The following is a 13,722-nucleotide window of genomic DNA, read 5'->3' as shown; positions in this document are numbered from 1 at the left end:
CGCACAAATACTGGCGCCTGTTTTACGTCATGCGTCCATATTAATGAGATTTGTGGCTTTTCTGATTACATTTGTCAGGTTTACGCTACACAAACGTACATATACGTACGTTTTAAAAACAACAAGAACAACATGAACAGAAAAGCAAAGGAAGCTAATACAAATTTCGCCCTGTCTGCCCTAAGACCTGCTCGCGCTTGCGTAGTGTGCAGGAAGTCGCGTCGAGCGTAGATCTCCAAACCATTCCCCTCTACTGCTGGAGTGTCCGCTCGCAGTGAGTGTGGATTATCCACATGATGTTGTATCAACGGTGAGGTGAAGCTCCCCCGCCCCAGCAGTGCAGAGGCTCAGGCAGATCCCTACAGCCAAAATGGCGCAATGTTTACGTCTGTGCATAAGCGTTTGTTATACTTAGTGACTCTCATGGGGAGTTTTTACTGGAAAAGTATTTGACTCAACGTTTTAATCGCTTTCACAGCAGCACTGATCCGGAAGAAGCCGTTAATGACGATTTAAGGCACGTATGTTATTAGCAGACTACCTACTGTTTAAGAAATAGCTGGCGGTTAGGCCTGACGTTAGCTAGCTTGTTTTAGTTGACTGTACGTTCACTTATCCTTTAACAAAAGTAAACAGCTACGGCTAAAAGTTATAGCCTCTAAAAAAATCATCTTATCCCACACAGTTGTGTATACCTTAAGTTAGGTTCAGCTGCACTAAAATGTTTTCTAGATCTAAATGGCAGGCTTCTGTTCAGCAGATCTGTTGCGAGAAACTTCACCAGCAGGAAGCATGCAAGCTGAGGCCACAGACACCTCACTGAAAGAGGGCATAGAGGTTCTGAACATGAAGGACTCAGAGGAAGCTGCAGAGGGCAAAGAGGACGAGGACAGCACGGAGCAACCGGATACGGAGATGGCAGAGGAGGACGACGCAACAACCAAGGAGGATACAGGTACAGTACACGCATGCATGGGCAGGTGTGAAAGGACGCACAGTAGACAGGAAGTTTCATTATCAGGGTAAAAGTCTTCAGTGTGGACAAGCATGTCCTGTACAGGTAACTAGTGTGAGTCGGAAGTATCAGCAAGGACAAATGCACAAGTGTCATGCAGGAGTGTGCAGGAAATGCAAGGACACAAAGCACAGCTGAAACACGGTTTATTAGTAGGTACTTACCTTGTCGGCTTCCTAAGTCTTTACATTTTTACAAATTGGCACAAAAGGCAAAATGAGTGACTATATCCGCCCATTTTCTTAAATGCTTATTCACCCAGGGTCTGGTGTGGGTGTGGTGCTGGAGTTGGCATTGGTGTGGTACACCCTGCGCTAGTTCTTTGTATGAAAGTTAAAAAGAAAAAGCAAACAGACTGCTGGGACTAGATATAAGCTGTGGTCAGAGTAAACATGAGCACCAGTGTTGTGTCCAAAAGGGATTTCTGATGTTTCTGTTTTTAACTGTAATATATTTGCTTATATTGGTATATAGACTGCAGTCAACTGGATTTATGATGGGGATGTATATTTAAAATACAGAAATCAAGTATCTTTTTGTCCCTGCGTCATTATACCTAGATTATCCAATCTAGAGCACTTAAAAAAAACAACATAGTCGTCCAAACTGTTTTCCAGGGTTAAAAGACAGCAATAAAATGCACAAACCATCTATTAAACAAAACAAAAAAATCAATACAAAATATTAATACTAGAATCAATCCAATTGTGAACATTAAGAAAGTTGGAGGTCTTTTAATTTAAAACAGTATATATATAAGTTAAAAAATGGTTTCTATGAAACTATTCAGTAATGCTCAGTATCTGATCCAGCCTTCATTAGAAAAGTCTGTGTTGTTCTGTGCCCTGATGTACTTGATCACTTCAAGTCTTTTGGCTTTTCTATCACTTGCTGCAGAAAATATATTACACACGAGAGAAACGTTGGCTCCTGCTATCAATAAATGTCACCACTGATTTTCAAATAGTTTTGCTATTTGCACCCCGATGCCCATCAGTGGGTCTGATGTTGATGTTTTGTTGACATATCAGTCCATCCCTACGTAGAGCTTGTCACAGAGAAGTCAAAGCAGTGTGTTTGAAAGATGTTTAAATTGGACCTATTATGTATTGCTTTCTGTCATACATGCAGTACTTTTTGCAGTGCTGATTGCTCCTATTAAACATGGCTAAACCTTCACATATTGAGGTCAGTGTATGTACAAGTAATCCCCTTCAAAAGTCCAGCCTACAATCTACACATGGATCTGTCAGTGGAAGCCAATATTCCTTATGCGGTTGCCTCACACATCAGCGACACGGACCTGCAGTTCAGACCCTCTGAGGGGCAGCCAATCAGAACAAAAGCATGTAGCTCTAAATTGAGGGCGGGGAGCTACATCAAAGCCCAGTATAGGGTTAATCCACAATAAAATGTCGCTTCATTATTGTTTTTAAAAGAGATTTTAAACTGACTGTGTACGTTTTTTTTCTCAGATGGGAACACAGATGCAGTGGGAGGAGAGGCGCGGCAGGATGAATCTCAGGCAGACGCAGGGGTGGAGGCTGAAGATGGAAAACAGAAAGCCGAAGAGGCAGACGGTGACTGGGAGCTTCCATACAGCGACGAGGAAATGGAGGACCCCAAAAACTGGATGCCTCCTCCCGCAGAGATCAAAAGACTCTATGAGCTCCTTGCTAAAGGAGATATGCTGGAATTGAACTTTGTGCCCCTTCCTAGAAGGCCCCCCACGCCTGAACAGACCTCCTCGCCCGAAAGAGACGAAGAGGAGGAGGCAGCCAAGGAACGGGAGAGGCAGGAGAGGGAACGCAAGTCAGTGTTGCTTTTCCTTTTGGTCATTTCAGGATTAAGGAGTTTGGTTCGAGTGCTTTTGGTTGTTAACACCCTCATGTTTTGTTTTGTTTTTTCAGGCCTCCAACTCCAACTGAGTTTGACTTTGATGAGGAGCAAATGCAAACCACTCCAAAAAATGCCTTCCTAAGCCGGCGCAGGACTCCAGGTATGTCACAATCAATTATTTGTGTTGTCTCTTTATAATCTGGACTTTTTTGTCTTTTATTAATAATGATTTTTGCCTGTTGTCTCTCAGGATCTTCTGCCCGCTCCTCTGTTAAAAGGGAAGCTCGGCTGGACAAAGTATTGTCAGACATGAAGCGCCACCGCAAGATTGAGGAGCACATCATGCGCACAGGAAGAGATCTCTTCAAGAGTGACAAGAAGCTGGAGGAAGCCCTTTCTCCAAACAGCCAGAGGGAGCGGGAGAAGGAGAGGGAACGGGACAGCAACCCCAACACCATCTTCTCACCACGACAGAGGAGATACTGATGGTTTCTTTTGAGACAAGGACTTGCCCAAAGGCATTTAAAGCCAAGCATTTCCCTGAGGCTTTCTAAAAAACTTGAATTTTTTTTAATGTAACAAGTTTTGTATGTTTTATGTGTTTTGTATGATGGCAATAAAAATTTTAACCCTGGAGGACGTCCCTCACCTGTTGTACTCTGAGCGTACTGACAGGTTATTTCAATCTGTGGCTAAATGAATACGATGATATCGTTATGATTCTAAATTATATAAAAAGCTACTTTTGTCTGCTCCCTCGTCACAGGTGGTGGCCACAGTGGGTAGCTCTGCTTTGATTTGAGTTTTATGCAGGGTATAATATAATGTACCTGAAAACACTATTTAATGAGGATTACGTTTCATAGTAATTTAACTGATGGAGTCACTTTGATCTTATGAAACAAGAATTCATATACTAAATGAAACAACTGGTGACAAAGGTATTTCTCCCATATTGGTTTCTCTTCACTGGCTTCCTTTTTAAATCCAGAATCAAATTTTAAATAATTCTCCTCACATACAAGCTCTTAAATAATCAGGCCCTTTAAAGACCTTATAGTACTGTGTCACCCTAATAGAGCCCTTTAGTTTCAGACTGCTGGCTTACTGTGGTTTCCAGTAAAAAGTAGAATGGGAGGCAGAGTCTTCAGCTTTCAGGTCGCTCTTCTGTGGAAACCAGCTCCCAGTTTCAGGAGATAGACACCCACTCTACTTTTAAGATCAGACTTTAACCTTTGCTTTTTGATAAATATAAGGTGACGTTGAATAATCCTATAGTTACACTGCAATAAGCCTAGGCTGCTGGAGGATTGGGTGGGTCATGGCGCCCACTGAGTGTTCTTCTTCACCCTCTCTGTGGATACACCTCTCTGCATTTAATCTTAGTTAATATTAATCTGGCTCTCTTCCACAGTGTGTCTTTGTCCTGTTTCCCTCCCCTCACCCTCAACCAGTTGTGGTGGATGGCTCCTTGTTGTGCCTGAGGTTTCTTCCTGTTTGATGGGAGTTTTTCCTTCCCACTGTCCCCAAGTGCTTAAAAGGGGGGTCATATTATTGTAGGGTCTTTACCCTACAATGTAAAGCACCTTAAGGGGATTGTTGTTGTGATTTGGCACTAACGATAAATATGAGGTGCTAACTCGGCAGGCTAATGTTGTAAGTACAAAGAAATTTAAAGCATTTCATTTTAATTAAAATATGACTGAAGTGCCGATTTTCAGCTTTAATTTTGAGGCTCTACAAATATTTTGCATTGACAAAAGTAATTGAACAAACTAATATAACTTTAAACATAAGGACTATTTTTAGTACTTGATGAAAATTGTTTGCAGTCAATGACGTCCTGAAGTCTACAACTCATGGACATCACCGAATGCTGCGTGTCCTCCCTTTAAGTCCTCTGCTGCAGCCGCCTTCAGTTGCTTGTTTGCTTGTCTCTTTGTCATCAGTTTTGTCTTACCAAACTCCAAAGCATGCTCTTTTGCATTGAAATCAAACTCTTGGGTTGCTTTTGCAGTTTGCTTTGGGTCATTATCCATTAGCATCCATCAATTATGGAGTATTTAGCTGAATCTGAGCAGAGCACAGCGCTGCACACTTCACAAATCATCCTTCTACTCCTGTCAGCAGTCACATCATCAACACCAGAGACCAGGTTCAATTAGCAGACATGCTAAGCTGTTCCTTATCTTCTTCATACTTTTCTCTTCCCATATTTTAGTACACATTCATTTTTGGAGCTCACACTGCCAGTTCCACTGAACAGTCTCCAATTTCAAGTTCAGCACTTGGTATCAGCTCCACATCTCTTGCTTGAAACATTTGTAATGAAATAACATGAGAACACGCCTCATCTGGACATCAAAACTATGTCTGAGCCTCTGAAAATGAGGAAGTTTGTAGAAAAATGGTTGCAATTCCAAAACCTTTAATGTGAAATGTTTGCATTAAAGCTGCAAGTCTGCACTTCAATCACATCTGGACTGTTTGATTTAAACTACTATACAACTACTATATTGATTAAAGTCTAACTTTGAGCATCTAATGCACTAAACTCACATTGCAACACATTTGTAATATTATAGATGTTATTAGGGCGTAGAATTTAAAGAAAAATGCATAAATCTGCTTTGTGTGGTCTCATTAATAATTTTGGTTTGTTTTTAACTCTTTCCCCCCATGATGACGACATTTGATGGCCTCCCCTGTACTCTCAATCACGAGTTTTGATACCTCGGTATATTTGAGAAAATAAGACATGTGATTACAACAGTTTTGTTTTTTTTTCCAAGGGTAGCTACACAGGCAGAGACCATCCTCACTGACCCTCACTAACTTCTGATGCAAACCCAGTCATTTTGTTTTATAAACAGGCCCCAAATATTAAAGAAACGTCTCAGTTCAGAAAACAGCTTCAAGGGTTACTCCGAGTAGACCTTCAGGGGGTAAAGAAAGCTGTAACTACAGAGCTGCAGTGGTGACAATGAATAAACTTTTCAAAATCACACAACTTCACTGATTCTGGCACCCTCTACTGGCCCATTCCTACCTAGTGATGGAGCTACACAATCAGTCTGATTTTAAAAAGTACTAAAAGCTTAAAAATAAATAAATAAATAAAAAAAGAGTCGAGACAGGTTCAGGACAGAGAAGTATATTTTAGCTAAGATTGAGTAACAATACAGCCTTCACATAAGGCTCAGAAGCATAGAGTATAATATGTATGCATAAATATGCATTCAAAACCACAAACCAAATAAATAAATAAATAATAAATACTTACAAATAAATAACAAGCATTTCGTGGAATATACAGTACATCAGTTGAAATGTTTTGAGTATTGTCAAGAAGCAGTACCTTATGAAGTCATGGAACAGGGGAATGGATATTCTGTGTTCAACATGCCCATGGCTCTCCAGATGCTTTGGCACACACTTCCCTGTCTTTGATGGTTTTTAAGCTGTCTGAGTTTTTTGTTTTTTTCCTGTTTTGTTTCCTTGACCCATTTCCAGAAAAGTGTAGCTACTTAAAACAAACATGAAATCATACAAAACAAGCTTGTTTGTTCGAAGAAGGTTCATAGAACCAGTGGCTCAAATCATTGGAACATTTCATACAGGGCTGAAAGGCTTAACTCACAGACTTAACAGTAAAAAAAAAAAAAAAAAAAAAAGAAGTAACAAATGTGCTTCCTTGTCTTTGTTGTTCCCCTTCAAAATTTGACATTACGAGACCCCCTAACAGATCTAGAAACACTCAAACATCACAGATCCCTTTGTGAAATATTCCTGTAAAGTAATTGGTGCTGTTGTACAACACCAAACATCTTATATGTAAAAAAAATATAATAATAATAGTAGTGATGAAAAGGAATCTACACAATCTTTATCTACACTGAAACGAGGACCACTGTGGAAATATCTGAGGGTAGTTTGCGTTCACTAAGCTGTAAGACTGTGAAATGTTTCCGTCTTAACGTCGAACTGTCAAAAATGTCGGATGCAGAAGTCGGACAAAGCCTAAGAAAATAAATAAACACTGACCTAATACTGACATGGAATGACTTTTTTTTCTTCTTTTTTAAAACATCTGCTATGTACAACCATCATATTTTTCTGTCCGAGGGAAAGCCTCTTCCTTCTTTCTTGAGAGTAAAAAATAATAATATTTTAAAAAAACTAAAACATAAAGAAACAGCAAAGAATCAGGGGGAGGGGAGCAGGAGGGAGGGATAAGGCAGCAGAATACAGTCGTATGAGATTATCTCCGTTCTAAAGATGAGTCAGTCTGCAGGTCGGTTACATTTTTGTTAGAGTGACAGTGACTACATAGAGGATACAGATAATAAACACTAACAAGTCAAAATACTGTTTAGCTGGGATTTTTTTTCTTTTTTGAAGGTCTTCTTCATTACTAAACTGAATTAGGCCTTCCATCTACAGCGAACATACTAACATACAATATAATACATTCCTATTTTCCTGCTCTTCCAGGAGGCAGAGAGGACTGAATTTGATCTACGTGAGGGGAAACGGCCACCTATGCTTGCTGTACATCCAGGCAACTTCCTCTCTAGTCAGTGCATGTTCCTGTCTGTCACAGTGCCCGAAGACATCTTAAATACTGAGCGCGCCAACACTTCCTTTATGTTTCCTACAAACTAAGAGGCTGAAGTACTTGAAGGCTAGCCGCTGAAGCGTTTAACTGTTTTGCTGGCTACAAGCACTTCAGCACAATCTGAGGCCACCGTCTCAGCTCGTTTCAAGTCTCGCTTTCCTCCTTGCAGCGTTCCTTCCTTTACATACTCATTGGTACATTCGCCTTCTTTCCCTCCCCCGCCCCCAGCCTCCCCTCCACACCGCTCCTCTCAGTGCGTGGCCAGCTCGGGCTCTGTGGGGAGCGTGCTGTAGCCGTTGGCGGGCTGGGGCAGAGTGTTGCCATCCCTCTGGAGCTCCTTAGCGGCGGCGGCGGTCGGGTGCGGCCTCTGCGAGCGGGAGGTGCCCATGAACAGTCGCAGGGCGCCTCTGCAAATGAGGGAGAACCAGTAGAGCTGGGGCGCCATAAGCAGAGCAGCGCCGAGGTTACAGTGCCAGGGCACCGTCAGCGGAACCATGTGGAAGGGAATGGATGCGTACCTGGACCCAAAACAGGGAGGAGACAAAAAAATTGCAGGGTTGTAAAACGTGCGCTCACAAACCTTTCTAGTGGCTGTGCAAGTCACTGACCCGAGTTCAGCCAGACAGCAGAACAGAGATGGAAAGAAAGACATACCTTCCGTAGACGTAGTAGAGGTAAGGGAAGAGTAGGACTCGACAGATGAAAAAAGTGATCAGCATAAGAGCCCCATTCACTTTGTGCAGGAGAGTGTGCTGCTGTTTGTACTGAGAGCGGGAATAAAAAGAGAGAGGGAGAAAGAAAAGCAAGCGGTACAGTTTGGTGAAAGCCACCGATGTTAATCTTTGACTGTAATACTGTTAATTCTAATATTGTTATATTTGTTAATGCTATCTAAACAAGACGAGGTGGAAAGCACAGTGTAATGCTCCTGGCTGGACACTGGTTGGTTCCTACAGGAAGGGTGGGAGGGCAGGGAGATGCTGCAGCAGCCCCTTTTTACACCCCCTTATTAGCTTAAAGCTTTATCTTGAACCTGTTTTCGTGAGATAACACAGAGCACAAACACACATCTGCCTAAGAGGTTTTTCCTCCTGCCCATTCACTAATCTCACATGCTAGAATTACATGGCATCCCATCAATAAGAACCCTTTTGTATTACATAGGGTTTTTTTTTTAGTTATTTCTTTAAGCAGGGAGGTCTAAGGACACAGCTTTTGCTGTTTATCAAACTGCCATGTGCACTGTGAATGGGAGAGCCAGGGTGCTAAGTGATAAAGGGTAGAAGGACATGCAGATAATATATCTGCTGAACATCCAGTGTAAATCTAGGGGCTATGTTCAGAGACAAACAGCTGTGGGAGCCTCACTTTGGAGTACAAGCAGACACTGAAACACACAGACCTAAAAACAAATACAGGGGGGACGTGCAACTCCAGCAGCGGACTGTGTTACCAATTAAAGACTGATGTTTCTGACAGAGCTGTTCATGTAAGACGCAGCTGACAGGAGCCGCTGGGCATGAACAAGCTGCATGCTGGGAGTGGCTGGAAATATACTCTCCGATGAATTAAAAAAGGGAGAAGGAAAAAAAAACAGTAGAGAGTGCAGGAGAACTTTAGTGTGACACATGCACATGCAAAAAAAATTAAAATAAAAATGCACTTCAATCTTCCTACAGGCTGAACTCAGATGCTTACCTGGATGAGTATTTTTCCTAAGCAGACAGACGGAGTGCTGAGCTCAGCCATGAACATTATGCCCTGGAAATAATCGCCCTTTCCTTGTCGCCAAAACTAGGGAGAGAGGGAAAAGAAGGCTGATTATTTGTCTAGACTGCTTTGTTCCTTTGTGGACTTGTTAGTACATCTGCAATAAAAATACCCCTTCTGTGGAAGTGAACGTTTAGCTAGTCAACTGAAATAGTTTGAAGACTTAATTGCTACTCTGTCAGACAAATGTGGACGGCTTTTTAATGCCTCTAGAAGCTGAACAGTGAACACGCTGCAGAACAGTGAATAACTTTAAATCTATTAAAACAAGGGCATAGTTTTAAAACCTGGAAAAAAGGTACTGCTTAGTTTAGTTTGTTTATAAATGAGAGAAGAAGAATCAGAGAATTATCAGGTTCTTATTTGGCACTGGGCTATTTTTCCTCGACTTTACAGCACATTAAACACAATATACACCATATAAATTGCTTTATGAGACAATGATTATTAAATTGGACTTTTATATCCTTTTTGTGCTACACATTAAGTCTTGCTTTGGGAATAAAACGTGAAACACTTCTGCCACAAGTACACTGCACCTTTTCACAAGACTAAAATACCTGAGTGTGGGTAGATAATTCACTGCTATACTTTTCTTGCTTTGCTCAGATCCGTGCTCAACAGAAAGAGCAATGTATGACAGTTACCACAGAGACGGGGAAGCAGACGGTGACCATGACAACATGGTGCAGCACCATGAGGAACTCGCGACGCAAGTAACTGGTCAGCGCCGAGCTCATGTGCTGGGGTGCCGCCGAGGCCTCCTCGTGCCCTTTGACCCGGAGCTTGTACCAGTAGCACATGAACATGGCGTAGATGTCGTACACAAAGTAGGGAACGGCGAACATGATGTAACTGCTCGTGAGCCAGTGCCTGGAAGCATAACAGGAGGGACACAGCTTCACTAACAGTCAGAACACAACTTCATTAATACTGCGCTTGCCTGCCAAGTTGGAGCTAAGTACAATTAGCTATACAAACTATGACAACCCTTAATAAAACAAATCTTGCCCCCTCTGCAATGAAAAAACTAACTGGAAAAACCCACCTAAAACATACAGATGAGAACAAAATTATTAGGCCCTCTCCCCTGTGACATTTAAAGTTTTTGTCAAAATCTTCGGTAAGGATTTGAGCTGTCACTTGAAAAAAGTATTATGTCAAAAACAAAAGAAAAAGAAATGCTGATTCTCACAAAGCATGAGATGGATTGTAGTGTCAAAGAAGACAACCACTGGAACCCTGCACAGGACTGTGAGGTTCATATCAAGAAAAACTAAATTTCTGCAGAAGAGAATCGTTCAAGCCAGATTGAAGTATGTTAATAATGACCTGGCACATCTTTGGCTCAGGTGAGACAAAACTAGAGCTCTTTGGCCACAGAAATTCTGCTTTTGTTTAGAGAAAGAAGGGAGGGGCATACACCCCAAAGAACACAATCCATATTATGTTGTGGGGCTCCTTCAGTGCATCTGAAACTGAGGATGTCCTTGAGGTGGAAGGAATCATAAAGACGATATTTGATATCTGATGAATGATATGGGAAGATTTTGAAATAAAACTTCAAGCATTCAACAGTAAAACTAGGTCTGGGTCGTCCCTTTGTCTTCCAACATGACAAAAACATATATTGCCCCGGTAAAGAACTAAGTGAACACTGCTGACTGGCTTGCACAGAGCCATTACTTTAATCCCACTAAAAATCTGTAGGGCAAACTGAACACCAAGGTCCATGCTATAAGACCTTGCATCTGGAGGGGCTTGAGAGATTCGCCAAAGAACAACTGCCTGGGATTTACACGAGACATGTGCAAGAAGAAACAACGGCACGCTGTTATCCAGCAAAAAGGATACAGTATTGGCTTTTAGCAACAAAGTGAAAAGTAAAATCATTTAAGCATCCAAAGTAAAACTAGGATGTTTGGAAAAGCTGTGTTAACAATTCCTTGTCCTGTTTGAGAACACTTGGAAAACACTTGAAAAATATATTTTTTTTAAAGGGCATTTTGATAGAGGGATTAATAACTCTGTCCTCATCTGTATGTAGAACATGAAAACCAGAGAGCCTATACATAGTCCAGACACAGACCTGGAAATGACCAATCATGATATTAAAGCCTGATCAAATGTGACAGAATATATTCCAGAAATGTACTCATAGACTTACTGGTCCTCAATGATGTCTTCACAGGAAGAGGCAATGATGTAGCCTGCTGAGGAAGCCATGACTGCCTGAATTGAGGACACCAACCTGAAATGACAAGCATTCACTGTCAAGTTAACACATGTTAAAAATGTGCAAAATAACACAGCTCAAAGTACCTGTAAAAACATAATAGCTTCCACATTAATCTGACACACTTGTTATGCAAAAAAATAAAATAAAAAAATAAGAGGTTTAGTCTACTACAACCTTGATCGCACTGCAGTAAAAGCACCACTTTGCTATAATTTTAGAGGGCATGCTGTTGGCATAAAAGGTAAACAGAGTGAGGGTCGGGTTTCTAGATGGCATTTCTACATCTACTGCGAATAAGACAACACAGCAATTCAAAAGCATTTCAGAGGGGCTAACCTAGCTGATACAATCACTGCGTCCCCTTCGCTCCATCTCAGCCCTGGAATGGTCTTCAGGCATTGTTTGGACAGCAGGAAAAGGCCTGGAAAGAAAATAGAGCCAGCAGCTAGGATGGCCAGCATGGTCCCTGGCGATCTGTCGTTGAGGCAAAAAGTTCAGCAGGCAATCTGGTCCTTGAGATCAGTCGCTCTTTCACCTCTCTGAAAAACACGAGACACGACAGAGTGAATGAGGGCTCATACTGAGCTCACTACAATTCCCTGGTGTAAGCATGTCGCAAATACTATTCTAGACTACCATTGGTGGGAATAGATTTTTCTACTGAAAGGCCAAAGAAGAGCATAAGATTCAGGTAAGAGAAGGGTGCACTGCACTGAATGCTGAGAGACTACACGGGGGTAGGATGTCAGTGAGCAGACGCCTTTGTGCAACATGCCGTTTTACCTATATGCATTTATATGCATATAGAAAGCATGTGGTTTTACTATGCGGTTTTTACAGTTTGCACATAGTCGAGGAGCTGACTCATTAAAAGTTGAAGTCCATTAGCAAAATACGCATTGCGCTATTTTTAAAATCCCAAACGTCGAAAATATTGACAATGCATGTGATGCTACTGCTGCTCACAGCTTCTGGCAGCACTGCTAGCCGAGGTTAACCTGTCTGGATAACCATATACAGGTTACGCTTTTGATTCACATACAAATAAGCTATGCTGACAACATTGGCGACCCAGCCTAGTCTAGTCAGTTAACCTTTAATTTTTAAATTGGCCCAAGCTCTGACGGGATGCAGACTCAAGGAGCCCACGTGTCAAATTTACTTGTTCCTGAGCAAACGCTAACTTACGTTTTCTCTCCAAATTTAACAGCTAGTTAAGCTAACTAGCGGCAGAGTGGCAAGGCGAGTTAGCGGGCTTTGCCGTTTTCTTCTCCCAAGTCCTAATAAGACAAAAACTGGGTCAGCCAGTATGCGTGTATGCTCAGTGTACAAAACGATATAGCCAACATTAAATGCCATCCCGCTGCAGGCAACAGCAACTGTCTGCACCCCTCAACCGCCCGCTAACAATGAGTACAAACGCTAGCTAGCGCTAGCTGTGGTACTTTAGTCACCACTGGCTTGGCAACCGACACCATCCATCAATCCACAACAACAGTTAGAGAGATACTAGCACCTCCACATAAATACTAATCGTCAACTGTGTCCCCGTCTATGTTTTCTCGCTAATTCATGGACAAGACACGATAGCGTTAAACTGTTTCGTTAGCTTGTTATTTGTTTGTAGCACTTAGCAGTAGCAGCGCAGCTAACATACCCCGTTAAGCGCTAACCGTGGCTAGCGGATTGGAGTTTACACATGTCTAGAATAGAGGAAGAAATTGTTATGCAACATTTACACGGCGACTCTGCAGAGTCCAGTCAGCGGCCAGTCGAAAGTCGTGTCCTGTTGAAAGCGTTTAGAGGTATCCCGGGGGTCTCCGCCTCGATGATCCGCATGTTTATGTGACCACTTCAATGTTGAAGGGTAGTAGCAGCGAGCTAGCGCTAGCGTGCCTCAACTTAGATCAAAATCTGTATGAGGGCAGCTCACCGAGGGCATCGGTGGGAAGCATGCGACAGAAATAGCAGTATCTAATTAAACAGATGACAAAAGACAATGGCGCAGTCGGGTACAGGTGTCACAGTGACTGTAGCTGGTCCAGTCGCTATGTCATCTCCTCTGTCTCGCCACAGCAGAGCAGAGATGCCGCTGCCTCCTCTCCTCTCTCAGCCTCCCAGATGCAACGTTGACTCAACACTGTTGGACTGCTGCGCCAGCTACTTTCCTACAGGTCCGGGCGGCAGCATCTCATGTCATGACGAGGAATTTGCACCAGTCACAGCACCGCATTTCGCAAA

At 42.3% G+C, this 13,722-nt stretch overlaps 2 protein-coding genes across 2 annotated transcripts; one reads left to right on the top strand and one right to left on the bottom strand.

Annotated features, from left to right (window-relative positions):
- Positions 1-206: 206 nt before the first annotated feature.
- Positions 207-3,488, top strand: pagr1 (PAXIP1 associated glutamate-rich protein 1). The gene is made up of 5 exons (XM_087845470.1): positions 207-517; positions 761-955; positions 2,491-2,827; positions 2,926-3,014; positions 3,105-3,488. Exons 2-5 carry the CDS (start codon positions 793-795, stop codon positions 3,338-3,340), a joined length of 825 nt encoding a protein of 274 aa, XP_087701596.1. The 5' UTR covers positions 207-517; positions 761-792; the 3' UTR covers positions 3,341-3,488.
- A 2,504-nt stretch (positions 3,489-5,992) lies between these two features.
- tlcd3bb (TLC domain containing 3Bb) lies at positions 5,993-13,722 on the bottom strand. Its single transcript, XM_006805711.3, has 7 exons — positions 13,221-13,722; positions 11,818-12,020; positions 11,410-11,493; positions 9,890-10,115; positions 9,171-9,266; positions 8,127-8,236; positions 5,993-7,990 (listed from the first exon to the last, which is right to left on the bottom strand). Exons 2-7 carry the CDS (start codon positions 11,940-11,942, stop codon positions 7,723-7,725), a joined length of 909 nt encoding a protein of 302 aa, XP_006805774.1. The 5' UTR covers positions 11,943-12,020; positions 13,221-13,722; the 3' UTR covers positions 5,993-7,722.

The sequence above is a fragment of the Neolamprologus brichardi genome, chromosome 8 (assembly GCF_056152115.1).
Source record: "Neolamprologus brichardi isolate AB-2024 chromosome 8, ASM5615211v1, whole genome shotgun sequence".
Classification (NCBI taxonomy): domain Eukaryota; kingdom Metazoa; phylum Chordata; class Actinopteri; order Cichliformes; family Cichlidae; genus Neolamprologus; species Neolamprologus brichardi.
This window is presented reverse-complemented; position numbering and strand designations above follow the sequence as displayed.

Coding starts and splice junctions, on each gene's coding strand:
- pagr1 (XM_087845470.1), top strand. CDS start 793: ATGCAAGCTGAGGCCACAGACACCTCACTGAAAGAGGGCATAGAGGTT. Junction 956..2,490: donor AACAACCAAGGAGGATACAG/GTACAGTACACG, acceptor TTTTTTTCTCAG/ATGGGAACACAGATGCAGTG. Junction 3,015..3,104: donor AAGCCGGCGCAGGACTCCAG/GTATGTCACAAT, acceptor GTTGTCTCTCAG/GATCTTCTGCCCGCTCCTCT.
- tlcd3bb (XM_006805711.3), bottom strand. CDS start 11,942: ATGCTGGCCATCCTAGCTGCTGGCTCTATTTTCTTTCCAGGCCTTTTC. Junction 11,494..11,817: donor GCAGTGATTGTATCAGCTAG/GTTAGCCCCTCT, acceptor TTGTCATTTCAG/GTTGGTGTCCTCAATTCAGG. Junction 10,116..11,409: donor GAAGACATCATTGAGGACCA/GTAAGTCTATGA, acceptor TTATGCTTCCAG/GCACTGGCTCACGAGCAGTT.